The sequence below is a fragment of the Moschus berezovskii genome, chromosome 15 (assembly GCF_049115385.1).
Source record: "Moschus berezovskii isolate FMDL1 chromosome 15, NW_MosBer_1.0, whole genome shotgun sequence".
NCBI classification, from domain to species: Eukaryota; Metazoa; Chordata; class Mammalia; order Artiodactyla; family Moschidae; genus Moschus; species Moschus berezovskii.
This window is the reverse complement of record NC_142474.1, coordinates 22,833,035-22,859,006: the sequence shown is the minus strand read 5'-3', so window position 1 is coordinate 22,859,006 and position 25,972 is coordinate 22,833,035. Positions and strand designations below refer to the sequence as shown.

Sequence of the window (25,972 nt, the reverse complement as noted above, 5' to 3'; positions counted from 1 at the left end):
GATTGGGTTTGGCTGCAAACAACTAACAAACTAATAGTTATCCAGAGAGGAACTGCTTTGTCTTGAGTCACCAGAAGTCATGGGGCAGGCCATAAGTGACAGCTGCACAGTGCCACCAAGGACCCAGATCTTTCCTTTCTTACAGCCTGTGAGCCTTGCTGCTCATGCTTGTTGCCTCCTGGCTGCTCCAACTCCAGACACTGTGTCCTTATCCCAGGCAGGCCCAAGGGCCAAAGCCTTTCCTTCAAGGTTTGACTATTCCAAAAGGAAAGCAGGTAACTCTAATGACATCTCACCCACTAGAGCTGGGTCACATGGCACCTCGGCTGCAAGGAAGCCCAGGAAGTCAAGTACTAAGTAGTTTGCTTTGAGGAAGGCAAAGGAGAGGCAGTTTGTGAATGGTTCTCCCATGGCAGACCCCTAGTGCCTGCCACATGGCATTGTGGGAGGATGACTATACAATGCTTTCAAGCTGTACAATCACCTGGGAATCTTGTTAAAATGCTGTTCTGATTCAATAGGTCTGGAAGAAGAGGGCTAAGAGTCTGCATACCTAAAAGCCCCCTAATAGTTAACTATTGTTGTGTAACAAATTCTCTTGAAGCTTTGCAGCTTGAAACAACTATCTTATTTGCTTATGATTCTTTAGGTGTGGCTTGGGGTCTCTCACAGGGGTGCAGGCACCTAGCAGATTTGCTGAAACATGGTGGCCTAGGATAGCTTCATTCACATGTGTGGTGTTTGAGACGGGCTGTCAGCTCCCTCTTTTTCCAGGCAGCCACTCGTTCACATGGTAGTCTCAGGGTTCCAAGAAGGCGAGAGAAGACAGTGAAGCCTCTTGAGGCCTAGGCTCAGAAATCCCATGTGTCATTCTGCCACAGTCCGTTAGCCAAAGCCTGTCCAGCCCAGATTCAGGGGGCAAGGAAATAGACTCCATCTCTTGATGGGAGGAGCGGCAGAGTTACTTTGCAGAGAAGCCCACAGAGGACTAAGAGGATTGTCGCAGCCAGCTTTGCTGACAATCCACCTTAGACATCAGTGCCAATGGTCCCTGCCCCATGTTTAAGCAGCAAAGTCTCAGAATAGTGGTTCTCCAGTTGAGTATCTGGCTGGGTGGTTTTGAATATAAGAGGAAGAGTATTGATGAAATGAATTAGGGATGTGTTGGAGATCTTGTGAAAAGATCAACAGATAACTCAGAGATGAGCCTAGAACTCCAAGAGATTTGCATTGGACACGAAGGTTTGTGAATTATGAATGAATTATGAACCTCAGTTAAGGCTAAGTTTCCACAGAACTCACTTTGGAAAACCCCGGGAATTGGCATTTAGTGGACTTTCAGCTCAGAGAAGCTTTGATTGCTGGTGAGTGCCTAGGAGGCGGAGGTGGGGCTCTGGGGAGCTGAGAAACATGGCAGACGCCTCCAGGTCAGTAGTTGTGCCCATGGGCCTTCAGTCATTCAACCACCGTTGGTGAGGTGCCATCAGTGTGCCTGGCACAAGATCATATGACCGTGGAGTTGCCTCAAGGATTATCTCTGAGCACAAAAGAAAGGAAACACTGTGAATGCACTCAGAGAGGATGTGAAGTCAGCCTGAACTGCCTGGGACACTCTCCCACGAGAGTAGGAGCCACTTGTTGGGGAGATCCACCTCTTAGCTGAATGTGCCTGACACACGAGATTTAGGTACCAGGCACTGTGCCAGCTTTAAGTGCATTCTCACGGAGCAAAGCCAGAAGGCAGGGCAATATGGGGGAGTGGTTAAGAGCTTGGCCTCTGGAGCTAGGCAGCCTGGGTTCAAGCCTCAGTCCTGCTACTAATTGTGCGATTTGGAGCAAACTACTTAACCTCTCCGAGCCTCTTCTTCTCTTGCACATATTATTCCTGTGAAAGCTCAAGTCAAATCTACATCCTTACTTGAAGTAGCCCCTGATTTGGGGTAGGCCCCCAGTGAATATTACCTGATCCTTGCATTTACCTCATAAAGCAGGTATCCTGATGTTCAGATGAGAAAACTGATGCTCAAAGAGGTAAGTGACCTGTCTAAGGGTCACGACAGTTGGGAGGGGAGGCGTGCTAGGTTGCGTCAGTCGTGCCCAACTCTGCAACCCTTACGGACTATAACCCACCAGGCTCCTCTGTCCATGGGATTCTGCAGGCACGAGTACTGGAGTGGGTTGCCTTGCCCGCCTCCTGGGGATCTTCCTGACCCAGGGATTGAACCCATGTCTCTTACATCTCCTGCATTGGCAGGTGGGTTCTTTACCACTAGCGCCACCTGGGAAACTCACCAGGATGCAAACCACAGGCCATCCGTGGTTGCATGGCTTCTGCTGGCCCCTCCTTCTGCAGGTAGTAGGAGCACTGGCCCCTTCTACTCCCCTAAGACCCCTCTACCAAGGACAGCCCATCCGTCAACTCTACACTTCCCTTCCAGGCTGTGTCAATGATCGGAAGAAACAGCTGAGGCAGCTGTTCCTCTCTCTTCAAGGCCAGAAGAAAACTCCCAACTAATCCCCAGCATGGAGAACCACTGGGACCACACTGGTCCTCTCTGCTCCGTTTTTCAGCACAGCAGCACTCAGTCACCCTCCCTCCCTCTTTCCAGCCTGGCAGCTGCTCTGCTGTCCCAGCACCCCACCCTAACCTGGACATCTTTGCACCATGAGCTAGCCAATCTCTGGGACTGGATGGATTTCAACTTTGATGAATTGGTTAGCCTGGTGAAGAGGAGAAATGTAGCAAGTTATAGCCAGGAGAGATCACATCTAATAAAGGATTACAGCCCTTATTTGGAGAGTCTTTGGGCTCCAGGCTTGGCTCAGGGAATGCTGTTGCCGCAAGCATATCTTCCTGCTTTTGACCCTTTGATGTCTCTCAGGGGATGGGTTGATAGGTTTAGTTCTTAAGTTGTGTTTGCAAAGCAAGCAGTTTGTTAGATTGTGTGTTTACTGGACGTCTGAGTAAGGGCTGAGCCTTAAATACATCTTGCCCTCCTTACAATACCCTGACTGCATGTCAGGGGACCCATGGAGCTTCCTGACCATCTGAAAACCAGTGGGCCAGAGCATCCCCATTTCTCAAGTAGAGAAGGCAAGCATCAGGAAGGCAGAGCTGCTTAGTGACTGAGTCTCCACGAAGGTGCACTTATTAAGTTAGCTAGGTGACCGAGGTCCCTCTCTGGGCTTTCCTATTTGAGGTTGAGAGCTGAGCTTTTTAGATTAGAAAGCCCTGGACTATCAGGCAGAGATGGCTTGGGGTGTTGGACACAAGTAAGAATGTCTGCATTTTCCACATTCCAACGCCTCTTGGTTGAAGAGGAGTTGAACCAAGAGTGGGCTGGTGGCTAACTGCTTCAGGACAAACTTTCAAGGGACCCCAGGCAGCTCCTCTATCACTCCACCTGCTCCAGGACAGTTCTTTTAACTGCGAACAGCAGAATCTGACTGTGGGGGAAGGGAAGGGCTTTTCAAAGAAAAATACTGGCAAATCTAAGTGAATCAGCCAGCCTTGGGAAGGCCAGAAGCCAGGCCATTCTGGGACTCCTGCTCCAGAATGTGGGGGCTTCCTTCATCCCTGTGACTGGGTAAACCACAGACAACCCTAGGAATGGGGTCCATGTCTCCAGGAGAAAGAATCTGATTGGCTCTTCTTTGGCCTAGCATCCACCTGGCCAGACAGGCAGGGTCAACATTCAGAGAAAACAACTTTGAGTCAAGCAGTCATTCAGACAGTATCTACCAGTGAATGCCAGAACTCCCCATTTTCTTACATTTTTATTTTAAAATATACAATACAACAGCAACGTGTCCTTCCCTTGCACCCTAACCATATAGTTTCTATTCTGAGGGAACCACATAACTGTTTGCACACAAATTATGAGCCTATTAGACACCTGTCTTTGCTTCTCACTTTAATGTATCTTGAAGCTTGTTCCAAATCAGTGTTCAGCTTTATTCTTGATTACAGCTGTATAATATTCCACTATTTGGAGTTATCAAATCCTTTCATCAACTCTGGACATTTAGTTTCCGATTCCACCTCCCTACTTCCTAGGGCCATCTTGCAGAAACCCCAGCAATTTCTACTGAAATAAAAAAACTCAAAAAGATGCAAAATCAGAGGTTTGGGACAAATGTGGCTTATATAAAGTGTTTTGTTTGGCCAACATTCAAGCTTTTTTAAATTTTCTGAATTAGTCAGCAGTATTTAAAAAGCAGAGGATTCAACTTAAAAAAATCTAAATTTCTAGGTTCTCAAAGAAAACACAAGATCTGGCCATGGCAGCCTGTGTCCCCGTATTTAACTATCGGCTGGAACCAAACAGAGTGCCCTCTCCACCCTGCCCTGACGTCATTTCAAGGAGGAACCACTGACCCTTCATAGACGGTACTCCAAAGGGAGTGGCATACCTTCCATTAAGGACCAAATGAGGTAAAGACTAGAAGCTACTATTCATTCATTTAGGTAACATGTATTGAGCCCTTGAGGGACAGGGAAGACATCCCTCATGGCACATTCACATTAGGACTGCAGACCCTGAAGGCAGCCTCCTGTAAGCCAGGAGTTTATTGCTTTATTCCAATTCCGTTACACACACTGCTTGAGAATACGTCTCTCTCTTTCTGAGAGGAATGCTGGAATGAAGCTCCCACTCTTCTCCCTCCAGGGCCCATTTCAACAGCAGGCCATTGTTGAGAAGTGCCTGCTGCAGTCCTTCTCACACCCCCATTGGCGCTGCCCCCACCCACCTCCTGGTGGCTGACAGGGCCTGTCAATGGGCCTTGTGTCCATAGAGCCCCAGTGGTCAGGCCAGCAGATGCTGGTGAAGGCTGAGGGTTCCCTCCTGCTGTCACAAAGTAGCCAAGTGCTACAGACAAAGAAGCTTCGTACATGGCTAAGGCTGCATTTCTCACACCTGTCCCCTTGCAGGGTAGATCCTGTCCTTTCAGGTTTCAAGGCTGGAGAGTTCTGGGTCCTCCATGACCCCAGGGGAGGATGCTGGTCTTGGTCCCCCATCTGGGTTCTTAGGTTTCATCCTTTCAAGATGACCTTGAGAGCTTTAAGCTCATCCTGGTTGAGGGGGGTCAGGTTAAAACCCTTCAGCTCCGGTTTCCCTAGGGGAAGAATTCATCAGTGAGTCAGAGCTCCTGCTGTCCAATCTACTGGCCCTGGAGTCTAGCCTGGGAAAGGGGCTTACATTGCATTCATGCTGCCAAAAACTTGGCCTTGGGGTCTGCCAGAGAGGGGCCTCAAATTCTGCAAAGCACAGAACGAGGAACATCAACACCTGCTCCTGAGTCACCAAGAACCTGCAGAGTCATGACTGCTGTGCAGAAGCTTCCTGATTTGTGCCAGACTGACCAATCTGGAGTGGTTAGGTTTACCTAGAAATTCAGCTCTAACCTGGACCACCTGACTGAGGCCTTCAGACCCTTAGTCAGAGCTATCTTGGCCCCCACAGTCACACCCTGGCATAAAATGTGAGACACTCCATGCCATTCCTGTGCCAGAGAAGAATTTGTAACAGAAGTAAGATCCCACAAACTTCCTGTCCACTTCATCTCTGATCGGCTCAAGACAACCCTGTCCACTTCCCACAGCTTCAATGCCGCTCACCAGCTGCCCACCCCAGCCTGCAAAGTCTGTGCTGACACTGTCTCCCCTCCTGGTTTCCAACCCCACACTTAGCCCCCAGGCCAATACCTTGGGCCTCAAAGAGCTGATTGACCTTCATTTTAAGTTGTTTCCGGAGTCTTTCTATTTCTTTATCCAGATGTTCCTGATCTGAAAAAATGAGACAAGTAAACAAGATGAGGTTACACTACAGACAGACCCAAGGATACCAGCCTCTGCCCAGCCCCACTGAAGGCAGGGGTCTGAGCATGTGGGGATGAAAATGGGACTTGGGAGACTGGTTGAGAAAGAAACTAAAGTCTAAAGAAGGGACATGGCCTACCCCGACCAAAGAGTGAGCCCAGAACAGGGTTGAGCACACTAGTTTCCCAACTCATAGTTTATCAACCTGTTTTCATTATGCAAAGTACCCTGGGCAGTAGATGGGGAAGGCAATACCAGGATTTTAGGTCACCCTCTCACAATGAAATTATGGAAAATTCAAATTTAAGAATAAAAAGACCCAGCCTATCTTAAGATGGATGGAAAATAGGTGGTTGACGAAGTTTACAAACCCACATCCATCCAGGTGAGGAGTTTTCACAACAGCAGGATTGTGGTAACTGTGACCTGAACAGTCAATCTGTCTCATGCTCACACTTAACCAAATTCATGACAGGGAAGAGAAGGCTGTCTTACAGAATGGACTGTGCCCAAAGGCAGATGCATCGTGAGAAGTGCAACCAACTGATGACACCCAACCAACTCCATCCACTGTTTTCACCCACTCATGAGTGACATTTTTGTCTTTCCTACAGACCTTCATTCTTTCTGATGGTGATAAGCCCTGACCAGCTAAGCATTCTGGCTTGGGCAGTCGCTCTAGTTCTCATTGTAAATGAGTAACCACCATCTCGCATGACCTTGTTTAGCCTTTGTCCATCCCTGAGAACCAGAGATGCTGTCCTGGAACCCCTCTAGGTCAGTGACAAGACCACACTCATGGGCCAAGAGAGCCGGGGTCCTGATCCTCAACCCAGGCAGGCGAGGCCCTCCAGAAGCTTACTCTCAGCAGCCTCCAGTCCCTCTGCAAGTGCAGTGACAATTCAATTTTATAACCATGATATTAGTGTACGTTTTACTTTCTTTTTTTAAAAAAATGTTTATTTATTTAACTGTGTTAGGTCTTAGCTGCAATGCATAAGCTTAGCTGTCCTTTGGTATGTGGGATCTTAGGTCCCCACGAGGGACTAAACCTGAGTCCCCTGCACTGGAATGTGGACTCTCAACCACTGGACCACCAAGGAAGTCTCTAGTTTTTTAATGGAAGTTTCTCCTCAAAGCTGACCTACTTTCCTTTGATAGAATTTCAGCTTCAACAGGGATAGAGTTACCCTGTTTTCAGCGACAGAGGCAACCGTGCTGCTGGCTCTCTTGGCCCACCTGTTTTCAGGGGTGAGGAAGAGAAAACATGTGTAACCTGCCCGTATCCCAGCCGAGGACCCATCTGCAGCCTGACCTTTTGCTTTCATGACATTTCTCCAAACAGCCCCTAGGATCATGGTTGTGAGATCCGTTCTGTACCCCAGTGTGGCAAACCTGAGAGCTTCACCCTCCTCAAGCCTCCACCTCCAACCTGATGCTTCTACAGGGGATGTGAAAATATGAGCATGTGCCTTAGATCTGACCAATGAGCTATCAGCAGAAGTCCCTGAGGCGGATAGCCTTACTTCCAAAACAGAAGGCAAGGCCATATATGGAGAAAGCCCTCCTACTTTCCTCTAGCCTGGCTCTCAGACACGAGGCCTGCAATCATCACGCAACAACCAAGAGAATGCAGTGACTCTGTTGAGCAGCTGTGCCAGTGCTGGACTGCCCATCTCTGGACAACTTCTTACATGAGATGAACAGAACTACATTTCCTTAAGTCCTACTAACTACCAGATTTCTGTTATTTGCAGTCCAGCTCATTCTTCAGTGACAGACAAGCACTGTGCTAGGTACATATATTATTTTATCTCTACTTTTACAACAGCGTGCTATGTAGATGTATCCGCCTTTAGAGATGAAGCAAAGGTTCAGCGGCACAGCAAAGGTTAAAATGCACGGCCACCTCTCATCAGAAGCTAGAGTGGGGGTGGGGAGGGTGTGCCATGGTGGGGAGGGGGGATGCTGTTCCTGACCCCTGCCCAGGAGGCTTACCTTTCTCAATCATTTCCTTTGTCTCAGGGTGAGGCATCCTGATAAACATGTTCCCAAAGCAAACCATCACGTCTTCTGAAATGGCAAACAGTCATTCCTTCAACAAATATTTTGATGCCAGGCATTGCTTTAGATGCCGAAAACACAGCAAAACAGGACGAAATTCCTGCCTTCCTAGCTTATGTTAGAGTGGAGGAGAGAGAATATACAAAAACGTCAAGATAATAAAGATATGATTCATATCTTTATGAAAGGTATCTGAAAGGTATCTTAGAGAAAACTAAAGCAGGGAAAGAGAGATGGGGAATGCCAAAGGGAGAAGCTTGTCATTTATACCAGGCAGTCTGGGAAGGTCTTACAAATTATGTGCCATTCCGGCAGAGACCTGAAGAAAGTGAAGAGTTTGTAAGCCCTGCAGACACACATCTAGGGAATGAGTGAGCCAGGCAGAGGAACCAGGAACAGCGATGATCAATAATGTGCTGGTGTGCTAGGAACAGCAAGGAGGGCAGTGAGGGTACAGTTGATGACTGAGCACAAGAGCAGAGACAAGGTGGGAGAGTTCAAGGAAATCAGTTTACACGGAGTCCTGCAGGACTCCGGATTTTACTCTGCTGAGACACGAAACTGGAAGGTTTCAGGCTTTCTAGTGCACTTTAAGTGCTTGGTTCCCGAGGCCCTTCATCATGGCCTGGCCTCTGCCCATCTCTCCAGCATGATCACATGCCCCTCCCTTATTGCTTCCTCTATCGCTACCACTTAGCTTCATCTAAAGAGCCACCATCCCATTCTCCAAGACCAACCCTGTGTTCACTTCCTTCTTCAGCTTTCTCACAATTTTCAATTCTGTATTTATGCTGTTGACTCACCTGGAGAGCACAAGGGCAGGAATTGTATTGTTTTTATACCCCCAGCACTTTCCCAGTGTCATCAATTGATAAGCTAGCAGCTAACAACCTGTCACTGAGGTAAGAAACTGAAACCCTGAGCCACAGTCTATGTCAGACCTGCAATACCGTCTCTCCCATCTCCACAGGCTCTGCCACACACCTGTGGCCTCCTGCCTGGTCTCTAACAGGAATAAGTCAAAGGCATTAGAAGGTAAACTGAATAGGCCTCCTGGGCTGCAGCAACAAAGCTAGGCTTACCAGTGAGGCTGAGATCCTTCTGCAGAGCCCTCAGGCCCTCCCGGTTCCGATTCCGTTTCGTATCCAGGTCCACAATCTGAAAACACAGGGGCAGGAGGGAACTCAGTTACCTCCTACCCCGGTCTGTACTCCCAAAAGACCGGGGCTGTTAAAACCTAACAAAGACGGTTAATTCTAATGTCCTGCCTAAAGTGGAGAGATGTGTGAAGGTACTTCCTCCCCCACTCAGCTTCTAGCTCCTTAAGCACGATGCTTCATCCAGGTGTCTTTCCCGGCCAGAGGAGGTGCTGGGGAAATGTCTAATGATTAAATGGGTAATTTTTTATTATCATCCACGGGAGCACTAGTTCTCAAGCTTCAAGGCATTTCAGAATCAACAGAGGAGTGGAAACCACTTCCTGAACAAGCTCCTCCAGCTGATTCTGACCGAGTATCCTGAGAAACCCAACAATATTATATCAGAAAGGCATGGGTTGGCACTGAGACGGTGGTCACAGCACGGCTACTAAGGAAGTGAGGGGGCAGTGGAGTACTACTGCCTGGCAGTGGCAGCTCTGAGCGGAACACCCAGGTGTGAATCCTGCAGCTTGCTAGGAGCTGTGTGACTTCACCTCTCTGAAAAACAGGGACAGGAAGAGGACCCACCACCTAGGTTATTAACCTAGGAACTAAGTTGGCACAGTACTTGATACACAGTAAGTGCTCAGTCAACTTTAACCGCTATTTGTCAGCCAGCACACCTTGATGCAGTGTTTACTAGGCTCTCCCTTAATACCCAACTGACCAAGCATCCAATCATTCTAACTGGAGACGAGGAGTCTGAATCATTCTTGATCCCTCCTTCTCCCTCACCCCTATACTTCAGCATCATGGAGGCCATCTCCAAATGGAGATGACCCATCACCACCACCTAGGCCCAAACCCATCCCTTACCTGGCCCCTCATTTACCCTTGCCCCTTTATACTCTGTGCTCGACAGAGCAGCTAGAGGGATCTTTCAAAGCCTCAATCCATTATATCACACTCTCTTCCTACCACAAGCTCCCTTAAACTCCCTATGCAGGTCTCCACGGCCCTCCAGTGGCCTGGGCCCCACACTTCTCCCACGTCCCGACTCCTGCGCGATTACTAGACCACTCAGACTTCTTTCCTGCTCCTATTCTGGTCTGGATTGGAGCGGTGCAGCCGCTGCAGGTCGGTGTGGGGGCCCAGAAACTGCATTTTGAAAAAGCGGTTCAGGTAAACTAAAGGCCTAAAGAGGTCGGGATCCGGAAAGCTGGGTAAAGGGCAGAGGAAGGATGGCGAGAGAGGAAAGGCCTGGCACAGACGGGCTTAATATATGCCAAATACAGGAGTCAAGCGCGGCGCTGTGCCACGCATTCGACATTTGGCCCACATGATCTCACAACCCCCCAGTCTGTCGTCACAGCCCTTGGCCCACAAGACTAGGTCAATTCACAGCGAGCCCAAGCTGGAGCCAAATTCCGGACCCTGCGCGCTGCCCTAGGAGCTCGCAGGCCCAACCGCAAAACCCGGGCCCCAGCACCGCAGACAGGCCTCCTACCTGCCGTTTGTCCGCCAGCACCTCCTCGGCGAGCTCCTCCACCTCCACCAGGTACCGCAGCACCCGCTCCGCCTCGGGCGACAGCATGATGCCTGCCAGTCACGACTCCGCTACACCGCGATCCTCCGTCCGCGCACGCGCCGCTCTCACAGGGCTTCAGGCACGCATGCGCAGTTAAAAGAAGAACGGAGGCGCGCAGGTTCCAAAGCTCGCGCGAAAGCAGACGCGAGAGGCGGGGCGTAGCTTGGGGGCGGGGCTGGAGCGCCCCCTGCAGGTCCAAACCTCCTAACCTCGCCCTCCCTTAGGATAGTTCTTAGGCGCTGAGGATGCGGAAGTGAACAAAACGAACTCCCTGCCCCTCGCGCAGCTTCATCTAGTGGGTAACATAAACAATTGATTACAAAACAAATAATTATATACTATGGCAGGCAGTGATAGGTCTTTGGAAAAATCAAATAATTCTTCCCCTGCCTGAGGAGCACCAAGGAAGCAAGTGTAGCAGTTTCTGATTTATAAAATGAGAGTGAATAAAAATCCTTCTCATTGTGTTTCTGCAGGATTGGAAGGAGGCAGGAGTCTTAAAATTCAGTTTGACCTCTACTTTCATTGAGCCCCTGTGTTGGACCCACTGTCAGGAATAGCTGACCTAGACCCAAGGAAGGGCAGTGAGTGATGAAGTGCCAGCTCAGAAGAGAGTTGTATGAATGCTGGAAAGTGAATCATTGTGGGCTGTAGGAGCTGGGAAGATCTCCAAGAAGAAGTAGGCAGGTGGAAAGTGGCTGCCCTTCCGAATCAGAAGATTCCCTAGAGATCTTCACACCCAAACCCCTCATTGTACAGCTGGAAAAGCCAAGGTTCAGAGGGTGGTGAGGGTTTTAAAAAGTCAACAGCAGACCCAGTACTAGAGCTCTGACCTCTTGTCTCCCTGAGTCCAGCTTGTATTTCTCTCCTTTTGGCCACTGTAACCAAGCCCTTTCACACCCCTTGCCTTCCTTGAATTTCACAACCATCTTTGTATGGGTGGGTTATTACACATCTCGCAGCTGCACACTGAGGCTTGCTCCTTGTCCCACATCAAGTCAGGAGCAAACATGGCCCAGGAGTGCTCAAGCTTCCAGACCACAGCTGTTTCTGGATCCTGAAAAAAAAAAAAGGCCCTCCACCAAGTTGTGGCCCCAAAAGTCCTTGAGGCACCCTGTCTTCGCCTGGCCTTTGGCTTCCTTCAACTGATGAGGCAGCTAGTTTTCCCTGCAACCACCTGGCATGGGGAAAGAAGGAGATTCATTAAGGATTCCTCATTAAGGGTGAATTTGTCGCCAAACCCAGGATGTTTTGTGTAAATACCTTCTGGTTCAGAAACGCAGACACAGGCCCTGTGAAGGAAGGAGGAACATGTGCCAAAGGAGAAACAGGGCTCACCAGGCATCCCTGAGGCCTGGACCCTAGGATTATCTCCCCTCCATCTTGGGGCTTAAAGGGGCCTGGGCCAGGCTGACCCCTGACCCCTGCCAGATGAGCCTGGATGGGAAAGGGTTGAAGGAGGCTCCCAAATTGGCAGCTTCTTGGCTGTGACTGGCCCTCAGAGGGCACCCCTGGCCACTAGCATTGTAGGGGAGGGACATAAGCCTTTGAGACAGTCATACCTGGAAGGACTCCTATTTTAGAACCACTTATGTTTCAGAACCATCAATTTCACAAATATTTATTGACTGCCTTGGCCCTGTTATAAGAATTCACCATGAGCAGAACCAGATTTGGTCCTTGCCCAAAGCTTTCAGTCTGGTGGGATAGACACATAATAAATGCTTGAACAATAAAATACTTCTTATGTCAGGTGGTGGGTGGTAAGCACTATGGAGAAAAGAACAGGGCAAGGTTGTTTTATAGTTGCTAAATTGTGTCTGACTTTTTGCAACCCTGTGCCTGCGGTACACCAGACTTTCCTGTCCTTCACTATCTCCTGGAGTTTGCTCATACTCATGTCCATGTCAAGGTAGAGAGGGAACGAACAAGGGGTGATTTGAGATAAGGTGGTCGGGGGTGGGGTGGCTTCTCTGAAGAGGTGGCGTTTATGCAGAGGTGTGGAGGAGATGAGAGGCTGAGCCATGTGGATATCTAGGGGACAAGCATTCTATCCAGGGAGAACAAAGGCCCAGAGGTGAGCCTTCGTTCTGGCGAGTTGCAAAGCCAGTGTAGGTGGAACAGAATGAGCAAGGAGGGAAAAACAGGAAGTGGGGCCGATAAGGGGAAGGAGGCACTGAAACTGTGGAGCTCCAGGAGGGGCTCTCGGTGCCCTGCTCACACGGCAAGGCCCTCCCTTGGGGTGGCCGGCAGGTACTGCAGCAGGGGCCTGTGGCTTCCAGCTTCTCTCTGCTCATGGATACAGATGGAGCATGGAATGTGGGTGAGTTAACGCACATAGGCATGGCCCTCAGCCAAGAAGAGGGAAGAGCCAGTGGCTGCGTACCCCAGCTTCTTTGCCTTTCTGTGGGAGACCCATGAAGAGGCCATTACAGTCATCCACGTAGGAGAGGATAGTTGCTGGACAGAGGGTAGCCACGGTGATAGCACTGGTAGGATCCTCAGGGCCTTTGCACACACCCTTCTATCAACCTGGATTCATTTTCTCCCACACCTCTAAATGTATAACTACTACACAACCCCCACTTAGCAGCTTGGCGACTCCTCCCAAAGATCAAGAGTCCTCCCTGAGCCCCCAGAGCTTCCTGGGGTACCCCTCTCTCTACTTATCACACTATTTTTTTCTCTAATTATCTCCCTCTCCAGCTGAGAGCTCCTTGTGGCAGGGATCTTGTCTCTCTTGCTTACTGCTGGGTCCCAGAACCTAGGATATTGCCTGGCATACAGTAAGCACTCAGTCTTGGGCTCAGCTTGAGGCTGCTGCTGCTGCTGCTAAGTCACTTCAGTCGTGTCCGACTCTGTGTGACCCCATAGACGGAAGCCCACCAGGCTTCCCCATCTCTGGGATTCTCCAGGCAAGAACACTGGAGTGGGTTGCCATTTCCTTCTCCAATGTGTGAAAGTGAAAGTGAGGTCGCTCAGTCGTGTCCGACCCTTAGCGACCCCACGGATTGCAGCCTACCAGGCTCCTCCATCCATGGGATTTTCTAGGCAACAGTACTGGAGTGGCTTGCCATTGCCTTCTCCGCAGCTTGAGGCAGAACTTTCTAAAACCCGAAGTATCCAAAGGTGAACAGAGCTAACTCAAGGGTAACTAGCTTCCCATGCCAGAAGGTGTATCAGGCTGGGCTGCCATATGGTCAGGTTATTACAGACCATGAATCCTTTTGCAATTCAGGTGGGGGTGATATCCCTAAGTCTTTCCTAACCAGAAAATTCTACTTGGTCACACTGTGGTGTGCCTCATCTTTAGCAAGCCCTTCCTTCCAGGACAAAAGGACTGTAATGACTGGGGCTTTCGTGTTTGGAGGCAATAAGAAAGACGCTACACCCCTTCACTTTGGAGACCCTTTACTGTTTCTGTGCGCCCTTCTTGGCTAAGGGTTCAGTGACCAGCACCCACTTCTCTCCTGAGGGAGGACCACTCTCAGGCTGCTGGGGCCTCCTGGGAGGGTCTTATCTTCCCTTTAAGCTGTGGCTCATCATTTCAGGAATATGGAAACCCACCTTCCTTGCATGGAATGCTGACAGGAGTGGGGGTGGATAACTCTGAGGTATAGCTTAACGCCCTGGGGTTCTCCCTTAGGATCAGGCTGAAGCAGCCGCCCACATGATGTCCACAAGCCCTCCTGGGCTTCCTCTTCTTCTCTGTCCTGCCTCCCCTGCCCCCAGTTCTTTACGGTCAGAACCCTTCAGTATTGCCATCTCACCAGTAAAAGCTAAGCTTCTCCCTGAGGCCCACCAGGCCCTCCCTGACCTGCCTTACCCCTCTGAGCATCTCCCATCTCTCTCCCCACCTCCTTGCTGCTCCTGAAACCAACCAGGTGTGGTCCCAGGGTCTTTGGATTGGATGCTCCCTCTGCACTTTCCCTCTGAGTCCTCTTGTCTCCCTCCCTCGGCTCCTATAGGTCTTCGCTTAAATTTCACCTTCTCAACAAGGCCTATCCTGAACATTCTATTTAAAAATGCCTCCTCCCCTGGTACCCTTGATCAACTTCCTCTGCTCTATTTTTTCCCCACAGCGTTTGTCACTTTTCCAGCATGCTATTGAATGTACTTATATTTATTGTTAATCTCTCGCTGTTAGAAAGGAAGTTCTGTGAGGGCAGGAATCTTTGTCTCATTTGCTACTGATGGATCCCCAATATCTAGAACATTACCTGACCCACAGTAGGTGCTCAATAAACATTTCTGAATGAATGAATGAGGAAAAGAGCCAGAATTCTAAGCAAGGCAGATTCTCACTGAGGCCAGGCTCTTAACCCCTATGCTGGAGGTGGTGGAATGGGAGCAGCAGGTCATGCCAGGCCTGTCACTAAGGCAAGGGGATTGACTTTTGTTCTTAGATCAATATGAAGCTACTGGAGGGTTTTGAGCAAGCATGGGACATGATTGGGTTTCCTTTGTGAAACCTCTCTGGCTGTAGCGATAGGATGGGATTAAAATGATGAGTATGGTGCGGTCCTGTGTGTGTGTGTGTGTGTGTGTGTGTGTTGGGGATGGGAGGATAATGACGGGGCTTGGAGAGGTGACAGGGCTGTGACTGTACTGGTGTTAGGAGCAGCAGGAAGTTGGCTCAATATCCCAGTTTTTCAGGCAGCCTGGGTGGTTGGCCCACAGGCTCTGGTCTGTGAGTGGTCCAGGCCCAGCCTCCCAGCTGCTGACAATGTGCCCCTGTCCCACAGATGTGTTTGCTCTTCCGGGTGGTCCCCAGCTCCTCCCTCCACTTCCTTTGTGCCTCATGGGCTTGGCAGGTGGAGGGGAGGCCGCCACTCCCTCTCCTCTGACCCAGAGAATAATCCCTTATATTCATGTGACTCTCCTCCTGCCCTCACTCCATCCTCCCATCTCCCCAGGGAATGAAGAAATCTGACTCCCATTGGGCAGTTGAGGACACTGAGGCCCGAAAAGGGCATGGGACCCTCCCAAGGTCGTGCAGCCAGATGGGGACGCCAGGTGGGGACCTGCGTCCTAAATCCACACGCCCTGATTTCATCAGGCAACAGATGGTCCCAAGGCTTGACTTGAAAAATCTTAAATGACCTCAAAGAGAATGCAAGCCCAGAACATTCCAGGCCTCCCTGAGCTGGTCTTTACTACTACCTTTAATACAAAATCCATTCATTTAAAATTCCATGAATAGATTCTTTTTATTGAAAATGAAAACATGACAGAGAAGACTAAAGTTCGATTTTGACATCCCCCACCCCTCCGGCCCCGCCATCTCAGTTCCCTCTGGAGTCCCAGTTTGGGTGTGTGATGATGTTCATTTAGAGACATAGTTAGGAACCCAGAGAACATATGTAAGACTATCACATGCGTGGCAGGGCAGGAAGGTGGGAAGGAGGGCATCGCACACAAATGATCACTCTGCAGCCCGTGTGCTCTTGGACATCTTTGATGGGTATATTTAGATCTCTCCTATTCCCTGACAGCTGCAGAGTATTCTACAGTGTATAAGCACCAGAGTTCCTTTGTTTATCTGGTTTTCTAAATTAAATTTTACATTTACTTTTCACGCACGAAAGCGCAGATGGTTGACTTAATCTCACCACTCAGCTCTTAGCACATGGTCATGAGTTAGTCGTCAAAGACCATCTCTTGTTTATATGATTTTCTCTTTTCTTCCCCACCCCAACTCAATTCTGAGCCCACCCTCTCTACTATGTTTGATATATGGCCTAAAATATTTGTGATTTCTCGAAAAATACACAGTAGTTTTGTTAAATGTTTATGTGTTTTAAAAATTCTTATTAAGGTATAACACATACAGGAGCGCACACATCTTAAGTATTTTATAGTTTATGAATGTTCAAAAACTGAACACACCGTTGTACCCAGCACTCAGATCAAGCAACAGAACAACAGCAGCCCCCTCCCAGGAGATCCTCCAAGTCCTCCCATCCACCTTGACTTCTAACACTGCACATGGGTTTTGCTGGGTTTTGGACTTTATACACATGGAATCACACTGGGTGTGCTCTTTTGTGCCTGACTTCTTTCACTCAACATTTGGTTTATCTCTGTCGTTGGGTGTAGTTGTGTATGGTGTACACGCAATGCTGTAGCATATTCCATCAGAGGACTATAAGCAATTAAATTCTGCTTTTGGACCTGCAGTGGTTTGCAGCGTGGGGCTGTTACAAAGAGTGCAGATATGAACAGTCGTGTGTGTGCCTTTGGGTACATACACATATGTATCTTTCCTGTGGCATGAGTACCGAGGATTGGGTTGCTGGTACGTTTAGTTTCAGTAGATAGTAGACACAGATAATCCCCATAATGTGATTGTGCTGTTGTGTTAATTTTCCACTTTTTTCTTCTCATCTCAACGTTCCTTCCATCTGTCCACATCCTCCGTGCGTGTCTCGTTCCTGAGAACCCCAGACTTCTTCCATGACATTTCATATGTCTTCTCCCTCGGCTGTGGGTGCTTGTGATCCCTTTTTCTCTGCACCAGCCACACGCTGCCACAACAAACACCCTAGTGTGCTGTTGCCTTGATGGGGAGCATGCACACGCTTCTTTTTCCTAAACAATGCCACATTCTCTTCCAGAATGGCTGTGCCCATCTACACTCTTACCAGTGATGCACACCCTTCCCAACATTCGGGACTAAAGAACTTCCTAAGGCCTGCTAGTGTGGCGGTTGTAAGTATCACGTTTACTGACCCTTTCTTTTCTGGATAAACACTTAGTTGTTTTCCATCTTTGGGGTTTAGAAGAAGTGCTGTACTGTTCGGAGAAGGCAATGGTTTTCTTGCCTGGAAAACCCCATGGTTGGAGGAGCCTGGTGGGCTGCAGTCCGTGGGGTCGCTAAGGGTCGGATACGACTGAGCGACTTCACTTTCACTTTTCACTTTCACACATTGGAGAAGGAAATGGCAACCCACTCCAGTGTTCTTGCCTGGAGAATCCCAGGGACGGGGGAGCCTGGTGGGCTGCCGTCAGTGGGGTCACACAGAGTCGGACACGACTGAAGTGACTTAGCAGCAGCAGCTGTACTGTTGGTGGGAATGTAAATTGATAGAGCCACTGTGGATAACAGTATGGAGGCTCCTTAAAAAAAAAACTAGGAATAAAACTACCACATGACCCAGCAATCCTACTACTGGGTATATACCCTGAGGAAGCCATAACTGGCAAAGACACATGTATCCCACTATTCGGACTTCCCTGGTGGTTCAGCAGTAAAGAAGCTGCCTGCAATACAGCAGACACTAATTCGATCCTTCAGTTGGGAAGATCCCCTGGAGGAGGGCATGGCAACCCAGTCCAGTATTCTTGCCTGGAGAATCCCATGGACAGAGGAATCTGGTGGGCTATAGTCCATGGGGTTGCAAAGAGTCGGACACGACTGAAGTGACTTAGCACATGCATGCACCCCAATATTCACTGCAGCACTATTTTACAATAGCTAAGATATGGGACCATTCATCAACAAATGAATGGATAAAGAAGTGTGGTACATATATACCACAGAATATTAGCCATAAAAAGGAACACATTTGAGTCACTGCTAGTGAGGTGGATGAACCTAGAGCTTGTTATACAGAGTGATGTAAGTCAGAAAGAGGAAAACAAAGCACCATAAATTAACACATATATGGAATCTAGAAAAATGGTACTGATGAATCTGTTTGCAGGGCAGTGATACAGACACAGACGTAGAAAACAGACTTTGGACACAGTGGGTGCAGGAGAGGACGGGCCAAATTGAGAGAGTAGCATTGAAACGTGTACATTACCATATGTAAAATGGGAAGTTGCTGTGTAACACAGGAAGCTGAACGTGGTACTCTGTGCCAACCCAGAGGGGTGGGATGGGGTTGGAGGTGGGAGGGACGTTCAAGAGGGAGGGGACATATGTATACTTAAGTCTGATTCATGTTGTTGTATGGCAGAAGCGAACACAATACTGTAAAGCAACTAACCTTCAGTCAAAAAAAATAGAAACTGTAGAAAAAAACATAAAAACTAAAGACATTTTCAAATAAAAAAAGTGCTGCAGTGACCGTTCAGAGACACATCTCCTGGTACTTGTCTGTGAGTTCAATTTTTGTCTCATCTTCCTCTACTCTCCTTGAACCCAAGTTCCCAAATACTCCCTGACTTGCCCACAGCCTTTGCTCAGGCTGTGCTTTCTGCCTGGAATATCCTTTGCTTTCTTTCTCCACTTGTTGAGGCTTACTCTTGTCTTCAGGCCCCTCTTCCTAGAAGACCCCATCCCGTCCCTGACCTGTTGCCTCAGGAGGGTGGCTCTCCCTTAGGTCTTCTAGGACTCTGGTCCTCCTCTTCTTACCGAGGTTAGGGGCTCTGCGGGCTTCCCCTGCCCAGGATCCTCAGAGGATGCCTCAGGAGAGGTCTGCTGAATGAGTGAGACCATGGTTTCATCATGCTTTGGGGGTAATCTCTCTCTTCTTTACCAACCAGAACCTTACGAAAGTTGCTCTTTCCACTGGAAAGAGAGTGGAACTTGGAATCCAGACTTCCCTTGTCTTGCATGGGGATGCGTGGCTCAACCCCTCTGTAAAATGGGTGTTGGCCCTCTTTCCTTCAAGTTCATGGTTTTTGAGTGCCTACACTGTGCAAGGCCCTATGGATCCAACTCTTAAGAGGACAGGCCTAGTCCTGAGTCTCATGGACTTTCAGTCACAAAGATAAGATTGACATTCATGCAGGTACCATTCCTAATTGTGATGAGTCTCAGATGAAAAGCTCAGAGTCCACTGAGATTGTATAGAGAGTCTCTCAACCTAAATCAGGGAATAGAGGTAGAGGAAGCTTTCCTAAAAAAGTAACATTTGACCTGGGCCTAAGGATGAGTAGAAATAAACTAAGCAAATGGAGAGATTGTGGTGGGGGGTGTGGGATAGATAAATTGAAGCAGGGGAAACAGCAAGTGCAAAGGCACTGTGGCAGGAGGGAACCTGGAGGAGGCAATGTGGATGGATCCCAAGGATAAGGGGAGAAAGGGATAGGGAATGAGTTTGAATAGATAGGCAGGAGCTAGGTCATAACAGGGCCTCGTGGGCAACGCAAAGTTGGAAATTGGACTTATTTACTTAATTAATAATTATTTGGACAGCTTCCATTTGCCAGGGCTGTGCTATAACAGCAAACAAAACAGACAAGTTTCTTGTTCCCACAGAGCTCACAGACTAGGGGCAGATAGCATCCAGCAGAAGAGGAATGCTACCCTTCAAAGAGGTCCTACTATGTGCCAAGAACTATGCTAAGGACTTTCCCTGCACTACCTCATTGATCTTCACCACCACATTTTATCGATGAGGAAACAGGCTTAGCAAGTCTGAACCATTTATCCATCTACAAGGAGTCTTGAGGACTTATTGAAGTCCGTTTTAAAAGGTCTTTTATGAGCACTTTTACTCAATGCTGATGTGTGTGGGATAAATTGGTATAGTCCCTACAGGGGGCATCTATCAAAATCACAAACACACCTACCACTGAATCAGCAAGGCCATTTATTCTACAGATATCCAAAATGGTGTGTCCAAAAAGTCCTTCACCGACGTATTGCCACAAGCTGTTGACAACCTAATTGCCCACCACGTAGGGGATTGGTGAAGTGGATTATGGTACATCAAAGCAATGGAACACTGGGATGCCACAAAAAAGAACAGGAGTGCTCTCTATGCACTGAAATAAACCAGCCTTCCAAATTACTGTCATGTGAAAAAAAGGCATAATACAGAACTGTGTATAATTAAGCTATGATCTGCTTCAAAATGGTGAAGGACAATATAAAGATAAACAAAGTGGTGGTGGGGTGGAATAAGGAAGGAAGGAAGGAAGGGGAAACTTGTGTGCATCCAGGAAGAATCTTGGAACACAAGATAGGAGAGAGACACGTGTTCCTTTGTACCTTTGGATGTTGAGTCATGTGAATGTATTAACTATTCGATAAAGGAATAAACACGATTACCTTTGTTTAAAGGACTTCCAGGTTCCTTTGGAGGAGAAAGTGACGTTGGGACAGATTGTTGAACTGACGGTGTCTTTTAGTGACTGATTGAGGAAACTGAGGCCCAGAGAAGCGCGGTGAGCTGCTTAAGGTCACGACGCAGGTAATGGCAGAGCCGGGGGGGCCGTCACCTGAATTGTTGGACTGCGCCCTTTCATGTCACAGCTGGTTCAGGATCACTAAGCGCCTATGTGCCACACTCTGCTAAGTGCTGAGGATATAGAGGTGAACAGTACGGGTGCGACTGCGGCCTCCACAGGTCCTATACTCTAGACAAGAAACAAACAGGTGTTGTGTAGTGATAAGTGCTGTGAATGAAAAATAAGGCAGGCGAGGGGACAGAGTGTTGGGGGAAATGATGAGGAAAACCCCTCTGAAGAGGCAGCATTTTAGAAAAGAGAGAGATAGAGACTTGTGAACACCTAGGGGAGCAGCAGGAACAGAAGCTGGGTGGGAACGAGAGGGTGGATGTTAAAGGAATCGCAAAGAGCGTGGCTGGAACCGAATGTGAGTGGGAAACACGGAAAGAGGTGAGGCTGGGGAGGAGAGCCTGAGAAGCACCGTGGGCGGGGCTGAGGGCCCAGACTGTGGGCGGGGCTGAGGGCCCAGACTCAGAGTGAGGTTGGAAGTGGCCAGAAAGTTCTAAGCAGAATGGGGCTGATGAAATTTCCCTTTTCTAAAGCCCCCTTTCCCCACTCCCACCGGAGACTTTCCTGATGGTCAAGTGGTTAGGATTCCACCCTCTCAATGCAAGGGGCTAGAGTTTGATCCCTGGTCAGGGAACTAGATCCTGCTTGCCACAACAAGACCTGACACACTCAAATAAATAAATTAAATATATATATATACACACACATACATGTATACATCTGTTAAAAAATAAAACAGAAAGGCCCCTCTGGCTAATGGTGAAAATTGATCAATAGGTGGAGGAAGAAGGGCTGTGGGGTACCCAGTGAAGGCTGCTGTGGTCCAGGTGTCCAGGAGAGAGGTGAGAAGGCTAAGGTCTCGGGTGGGGCGTTGGGGAGCAGAAGGCAGTCTTTGCAGCTGTACGAGCAGGTTGGATGAGATGGTCCCCTTAGGGCCTTTTCAGCGCTGACATTTTGTGATTTGGTCAAATTACCTCAGCACACACTGACTAGGTGCAGGGAAGCCCCTGTTTTTCTTTTCTTTCAATCTCTTGGATGCTGAGTCTAGACAGAGTCCGGTGATCTGAGGCTCAGAGCAGAGACTTCTGCCCGCCCCCATCACTGCCAGTCCCACTCCTGTCCCCACCTCTCAGGGACAGATGGGTGGGCAGCAGGAGGCAGCTGGGCCTCGATGCCTGCAGGGCCCCAGGGGAGGGATTTATCTGAGCGTTCATAACCCCTCTCTGCCTTCCAGATCTTGAGTTAAAAGCCCCAAATGTCACAGCCCCAAGGGACAAAGGTTGGAGGGTGCCAGAAAAGGGGAAGGACAAGACGCTTTCCAAGACGTTTCTGTCTGTAGTTACCCACGTGGGGGCAGGGACCTCGGGTGCTGAGAACTCCCAGCTCTGGGAGCCAGAAGCCATTAGAGCTGAGGCTGAAAACTGGTGGCTTTCAGGCCGTGTCTGACCCACTGACCTATTTATTTGGCCTGAAAAGTGTTTGAGAAAAAATGGAGCGAAGGTTTAAAAATCAAGACATTTCACAATAAAATCTGGATTTCTGGCTTCTCTTGAATAATTGGAAAATGTGACCATACTGGGCACCTATTCCCATATGACAACACTTAGCAGAAGCTGACTAGCAGCTGTCCCCATTATTATTTCATTTTATTAATAGGTAAATACATTCACATGATTCAAGAAATTATAAATAGTTATATAATAAAATCTCCCTCCCATCCTTGTTTCCCTTCTGCCCAGTGCTCCCCAGTAATCTCATTTCCTTACATAGACTTCCAAATTTCCTTACGCATATGCAAACAACTACAAATATAAATTATTAGTCCCACTTTTCACCTGTTCTGTCCATTGCTTTTCCTTATGAACACCTCTCTATATTAGGAGACAGAGTGCTTAAAAAGCCCCTTTACTGCCATATGCCTTTCCGTTGTCAGGAAGTCCACGATTTATTTAGTCAGTCACCTACTGGTGGGCAAGTGGGTCATTCTCAATTTTTCTTGTTATAAACAATGTTGTGTCAATTATCTTGTGCATAATTTGCACAGGAACTAAGGAGTGGTATTAGAAACTGGTCCAAGCAGAGGGTGTGGTTGACACAAACTGAGCTCTTGGCTAATTGAGGAAATGTGATAAAAGCTGTTCCCAAGAGTGATTCCCAACAAAACCCAGAGTCCATATCCTTGGGCACAAAGGAAAAGTTCTCAAATTTGCTTCTGCCACTTGTTATATGTACTTCTCTCTGTGTTTACAGTGTCCTCGTAAAATGAAAGAACTCAGGGAACTGGATGAGACATCAAAGGACCTGCCCACTTCTGACCAGCTCTGGTCCACCTTCTGCCTCCACGTCAGCCAGACCCAGCCTCCTTGTAGCCCTTGAATGAGCCTGGCTCAGTCGCACTGGAGAGCCTTTGCCTTAGCTGTTCTGCCTCAGCCCCCAGTGGAACACCACCCCTGTACTTCCTTATTGGTCTCAGTCTGAATCCCTGATCTCTGATCTCAGGCCACTCAGAACACACCGGTCCAAACTTGCTCAGGGTAGAGTCCCCACTATAGCGCCACTGACAGGTGAGTCTCTCCCATCTGACCCACACTCTAGGCACCCCACCTGTTCCTTCCCCTATGCCACTCCAGGTACTTGAACTAGATTTCTTGAATGCCAACTCTGCTACTTCCTAATTAATGGTCTTGGATAAATGACAGGACCTCCCTGAGTCCCAGTTTCCTCACCTCCTCCAAAATGGATGGTCTGAAGATAACATGTGGTAATTTTGGTAGATTTTTTAACACAGCTTCTGACATACAGAAGGGTTTATAGTCACACAGGTCACTGCCCTTTTCTGAATCATTACTTTGTTTATAAAATAGAATAGCAGAACCTATTTCATAGGGCTGATCATTCATTCTTTCATTCAGTAATTTTTACAGAATATCTGTTGAATGCCAAGAACAGTGATTTGTTAGTGAAGGAAATAGATGAATTATTCCAACTCTGGTGGGACTCCCAGGCAATTCCAAACAGGCAGACATAAAAAGATAAATTTCCAGTGTACTGATGTTAAGAAGGAAAAGACTAAGGTGTCATGGAAGTTCATAACAAGGGAGGGTCAGGGCTATTTCTCTGAGGGATAGGGACCAGGACACAACTGGGTGGGAGATCCAGGAGGGCTTCCAGAGGGAGGCAACACCCCAGCTAATGATTAGCATTAATTATCTTCACCACAGCCCTAGGAGGAAGGCATTGGTTATCCCCCATGCCTATCATGTTACTTTCTTTTCTGAAGCTAAGAGAAATTGAGTGACTTGCCCAAGGTCACAAAACCAGGAAGGAGTGAGGAGGTTTGGAACCAAGGTTTCCTGACTCTAGAGTCTCAGATGCAGTGTGTCTTCTATTGCTTGTTTTAACAGGCTGATCCTGGGATGTGGAGAAGCATGGGAGGTAGAGGGGCTGTCTTCATTGGGTGGGGCCAAGAACCTGACTCTGTCAGGCCCCATCAGACACATGTAGAACTGGCCCAGGGCCACAGGTGGGTCTGGGGTCAGATCTTCTCTCTGCTCTTGGTTCTGTGCACCCCATGAATCTCCCTACCTAGGGTCGTAGAGGAGAAAGGAAGGAAGAGACACTGCTCTTGTTTAATCACATTGGGATTCTGACTCCCCTCCAGCCCAACCCATCAAAACTCCCACTAGTCTACACAGGCCCATGGGGAGACTGTCAGTTTTGTATCCAGCTTGGAAAACTCCCTTAATCCCTAACTTTTCCTCCTCCACATTCAGCCTTGGACAACAGCTGCCACTCCAACCTCCTGAACATCGCTGAGACCAAAACAGTCCCTGGACGTGAAAGGGATGCTGGGCTGAAGGGCTGCAGATGGCTGCTGCTTCCCAGCCCAAGGCAGCTGTCTTCCCTTCATCTTTCTTTTCTTGCCACTCTGAGGCAGGGTGATCCTCAAACCTCCTTTCCTCCCCTCCTCTCTCCTCCGCTTCTCACCTAATTCTTACCGTCCCCTTGGAAGGTAGAAAGGTTCTTATTCTGGAACTGGATGATGGCTTTGAATTTGACTTGGTGTTCACTAACTGTAAGCACTTTGTGTGATGTACACACACAAACAACTTTCTCTGTGAGTCAGTTTCTTCATCTGTATAATGGAAGGTAAACAAACACTACCTCACAAATTGGAAGGTTAGAGTTAGTAAATGTACAGTGTTTGGAATGATTCTGAGCAAAGAGAAACAGCTACATGAGTCTTTGTATTATAGATACCCTGGTACATCCAATCTGAGCAAAGCAGGGTGAGATGGGGTGGTGAGCTAGGGATACCCAGGACATGTGAGGGACCCTACTTCTCTCCTGGATTACTGTTACCTCTCTGTTACCTCTCTCTCTGTCTCTGGTCTCTCCATCCCCAGGCTGCTTCCCTCTAAGCAATTCTCTCCTCTGGCTGCAAAATGTTTTTTTCCAAATACTGATTTGATCATATTTCTTCCCTGCTTAAATTCTGCAATGGTTGCCCATTGCTTCAGCCTTTTAGGATTGCATCCCTTGGAATTCTCTAGTCCCATCTTTCTTAGCTTTCCATCTCCTTGGATCTGTGATCCAGACTTCCTTGAAAACATGCCCTCCAGTCTCATGCCTCTAGGCCTTTGCATTTGCTCTTTCCTCCACCTGGCGTTTCCTCCCATCCCTTTCCCTCTGATTTTGCCCCCTTCCCAGCCTCTATTCAACTAGGGCTGTGGCCAGATGAAGGCAGTCCCTGAGGGAGAGACAGAGGAGAATGGGAAGAGAGCAACTCTCAGAGCTGCAGTTTACTCAGCTTCAAAGCAGTAAGAAAAAGACAATAAGAAAAGAGACCTCTCAAGATCAAAGGAAGGGATGGAACAATATGTGAACACTTTGGAAACTAGGAAGTGGTGTGTGAGCACGGAGTGATTACTAATGGGTTATCGGGGTGCCCGCCTAAAACGCCCCTTGTTTTCAAAGTCCCTGATCCCCTACCCTCTTCAGACCCAGACCACGAAAGGTAAACAGAGGAGATGAAGAGCAAAGGATGGAAAAAGGAACGGTGAAGAAAAGAGGAAAGAAGGAAGTGGAGTGGGGAGGGGGGCCGAGAGGCAGAAAGCATGTGGCTGGAGCCCCACGCCCCTGAGGAAGGAAGGAGAGGGTGACCTG

General features: G+C 48.5%; 2 protein-coding genes across 4 annotated transcripts in view; one reads left to right on the top strand and one right to left on the bottom strand.

Moving 5' to 3' along the window:
• The window catches only part of TTLL9 (tubulin tyrosine ligase like 9), a 50,293-nt gene extending 47,510 nt beyond the window's left edge, over positions 1 to 2,783 (top strand). For all 3 annotated transcript variants that reach the window (XM_055435190.2, XM_055435182.2, XM_055435166.2), the window contains one exon: positions 2,439 to 2,783. In XM_055435190.2, coding sequence (XP_055291165.1) covers positions 2,439 to 2,515 — 77 coding nt within the window. In that variant the 3' untranslated portion in view covers positions 2,516 to 2,783. The remainder of the gene's footprint in view (positions 1 to 2,438) is intronic.
• A 977-nt stretch (positions 2,784 to 3,760) lies between these two features.
• Positions 3,761 to 10,683, bottom strand: PDRG1 (p53 and DNA damage regulated 1). The gene is made up of 5 exons (XM_055435262.2): positions 10,532 to 10,683; positions 8,968 to 9,043; positions 7,820 to 7,894; positions 5,708 to 5,788; positions 3,761 to 5,118 (listed from the first exon to the last, which is right to left on the bottom strand). The coding sequence occupies exons 1-5, from the start codon at positions 10,616 to 10,618 to the stop codon at positions 5,036 to 5,038; spliced, it is 402 nt and encodes a 133-aa protein (XP_055291237.2). The 5' UTR covers positions 10,619 to 10,683; the 3' UTR covers positions 3,761 to 5,035.
• Positions 10,684 to 25,972: the final 15,289 nt, after the last annotated feature.

Excerpts from the sequence above, each read along its gene's own strand:
- PDRG1 (XM_055435262.2), bottom strand. The coding sequence starts at position 10,618 with ATGCTGTCGCCCGAGGCGGAGCGGGTGCTGCGGTACCTGGTGGAGGTG. Across the intron at positions 9,044-10,531 it reads TGCTGGCGGACAAACGGCAG|ATTGTGGACCTGGATACGAA; the intron begins GTAGGAGGCCTG and ends CTGTGTTTTCAG. Across the intron at positions 5,119-5,707 it reads TCAGCTCTTTGAGGCCCAAG|GGAAACCGGAGCTGAAGGGT; the intron begins GTATTGGCCTGG and ends TTCTTCCCCTAG.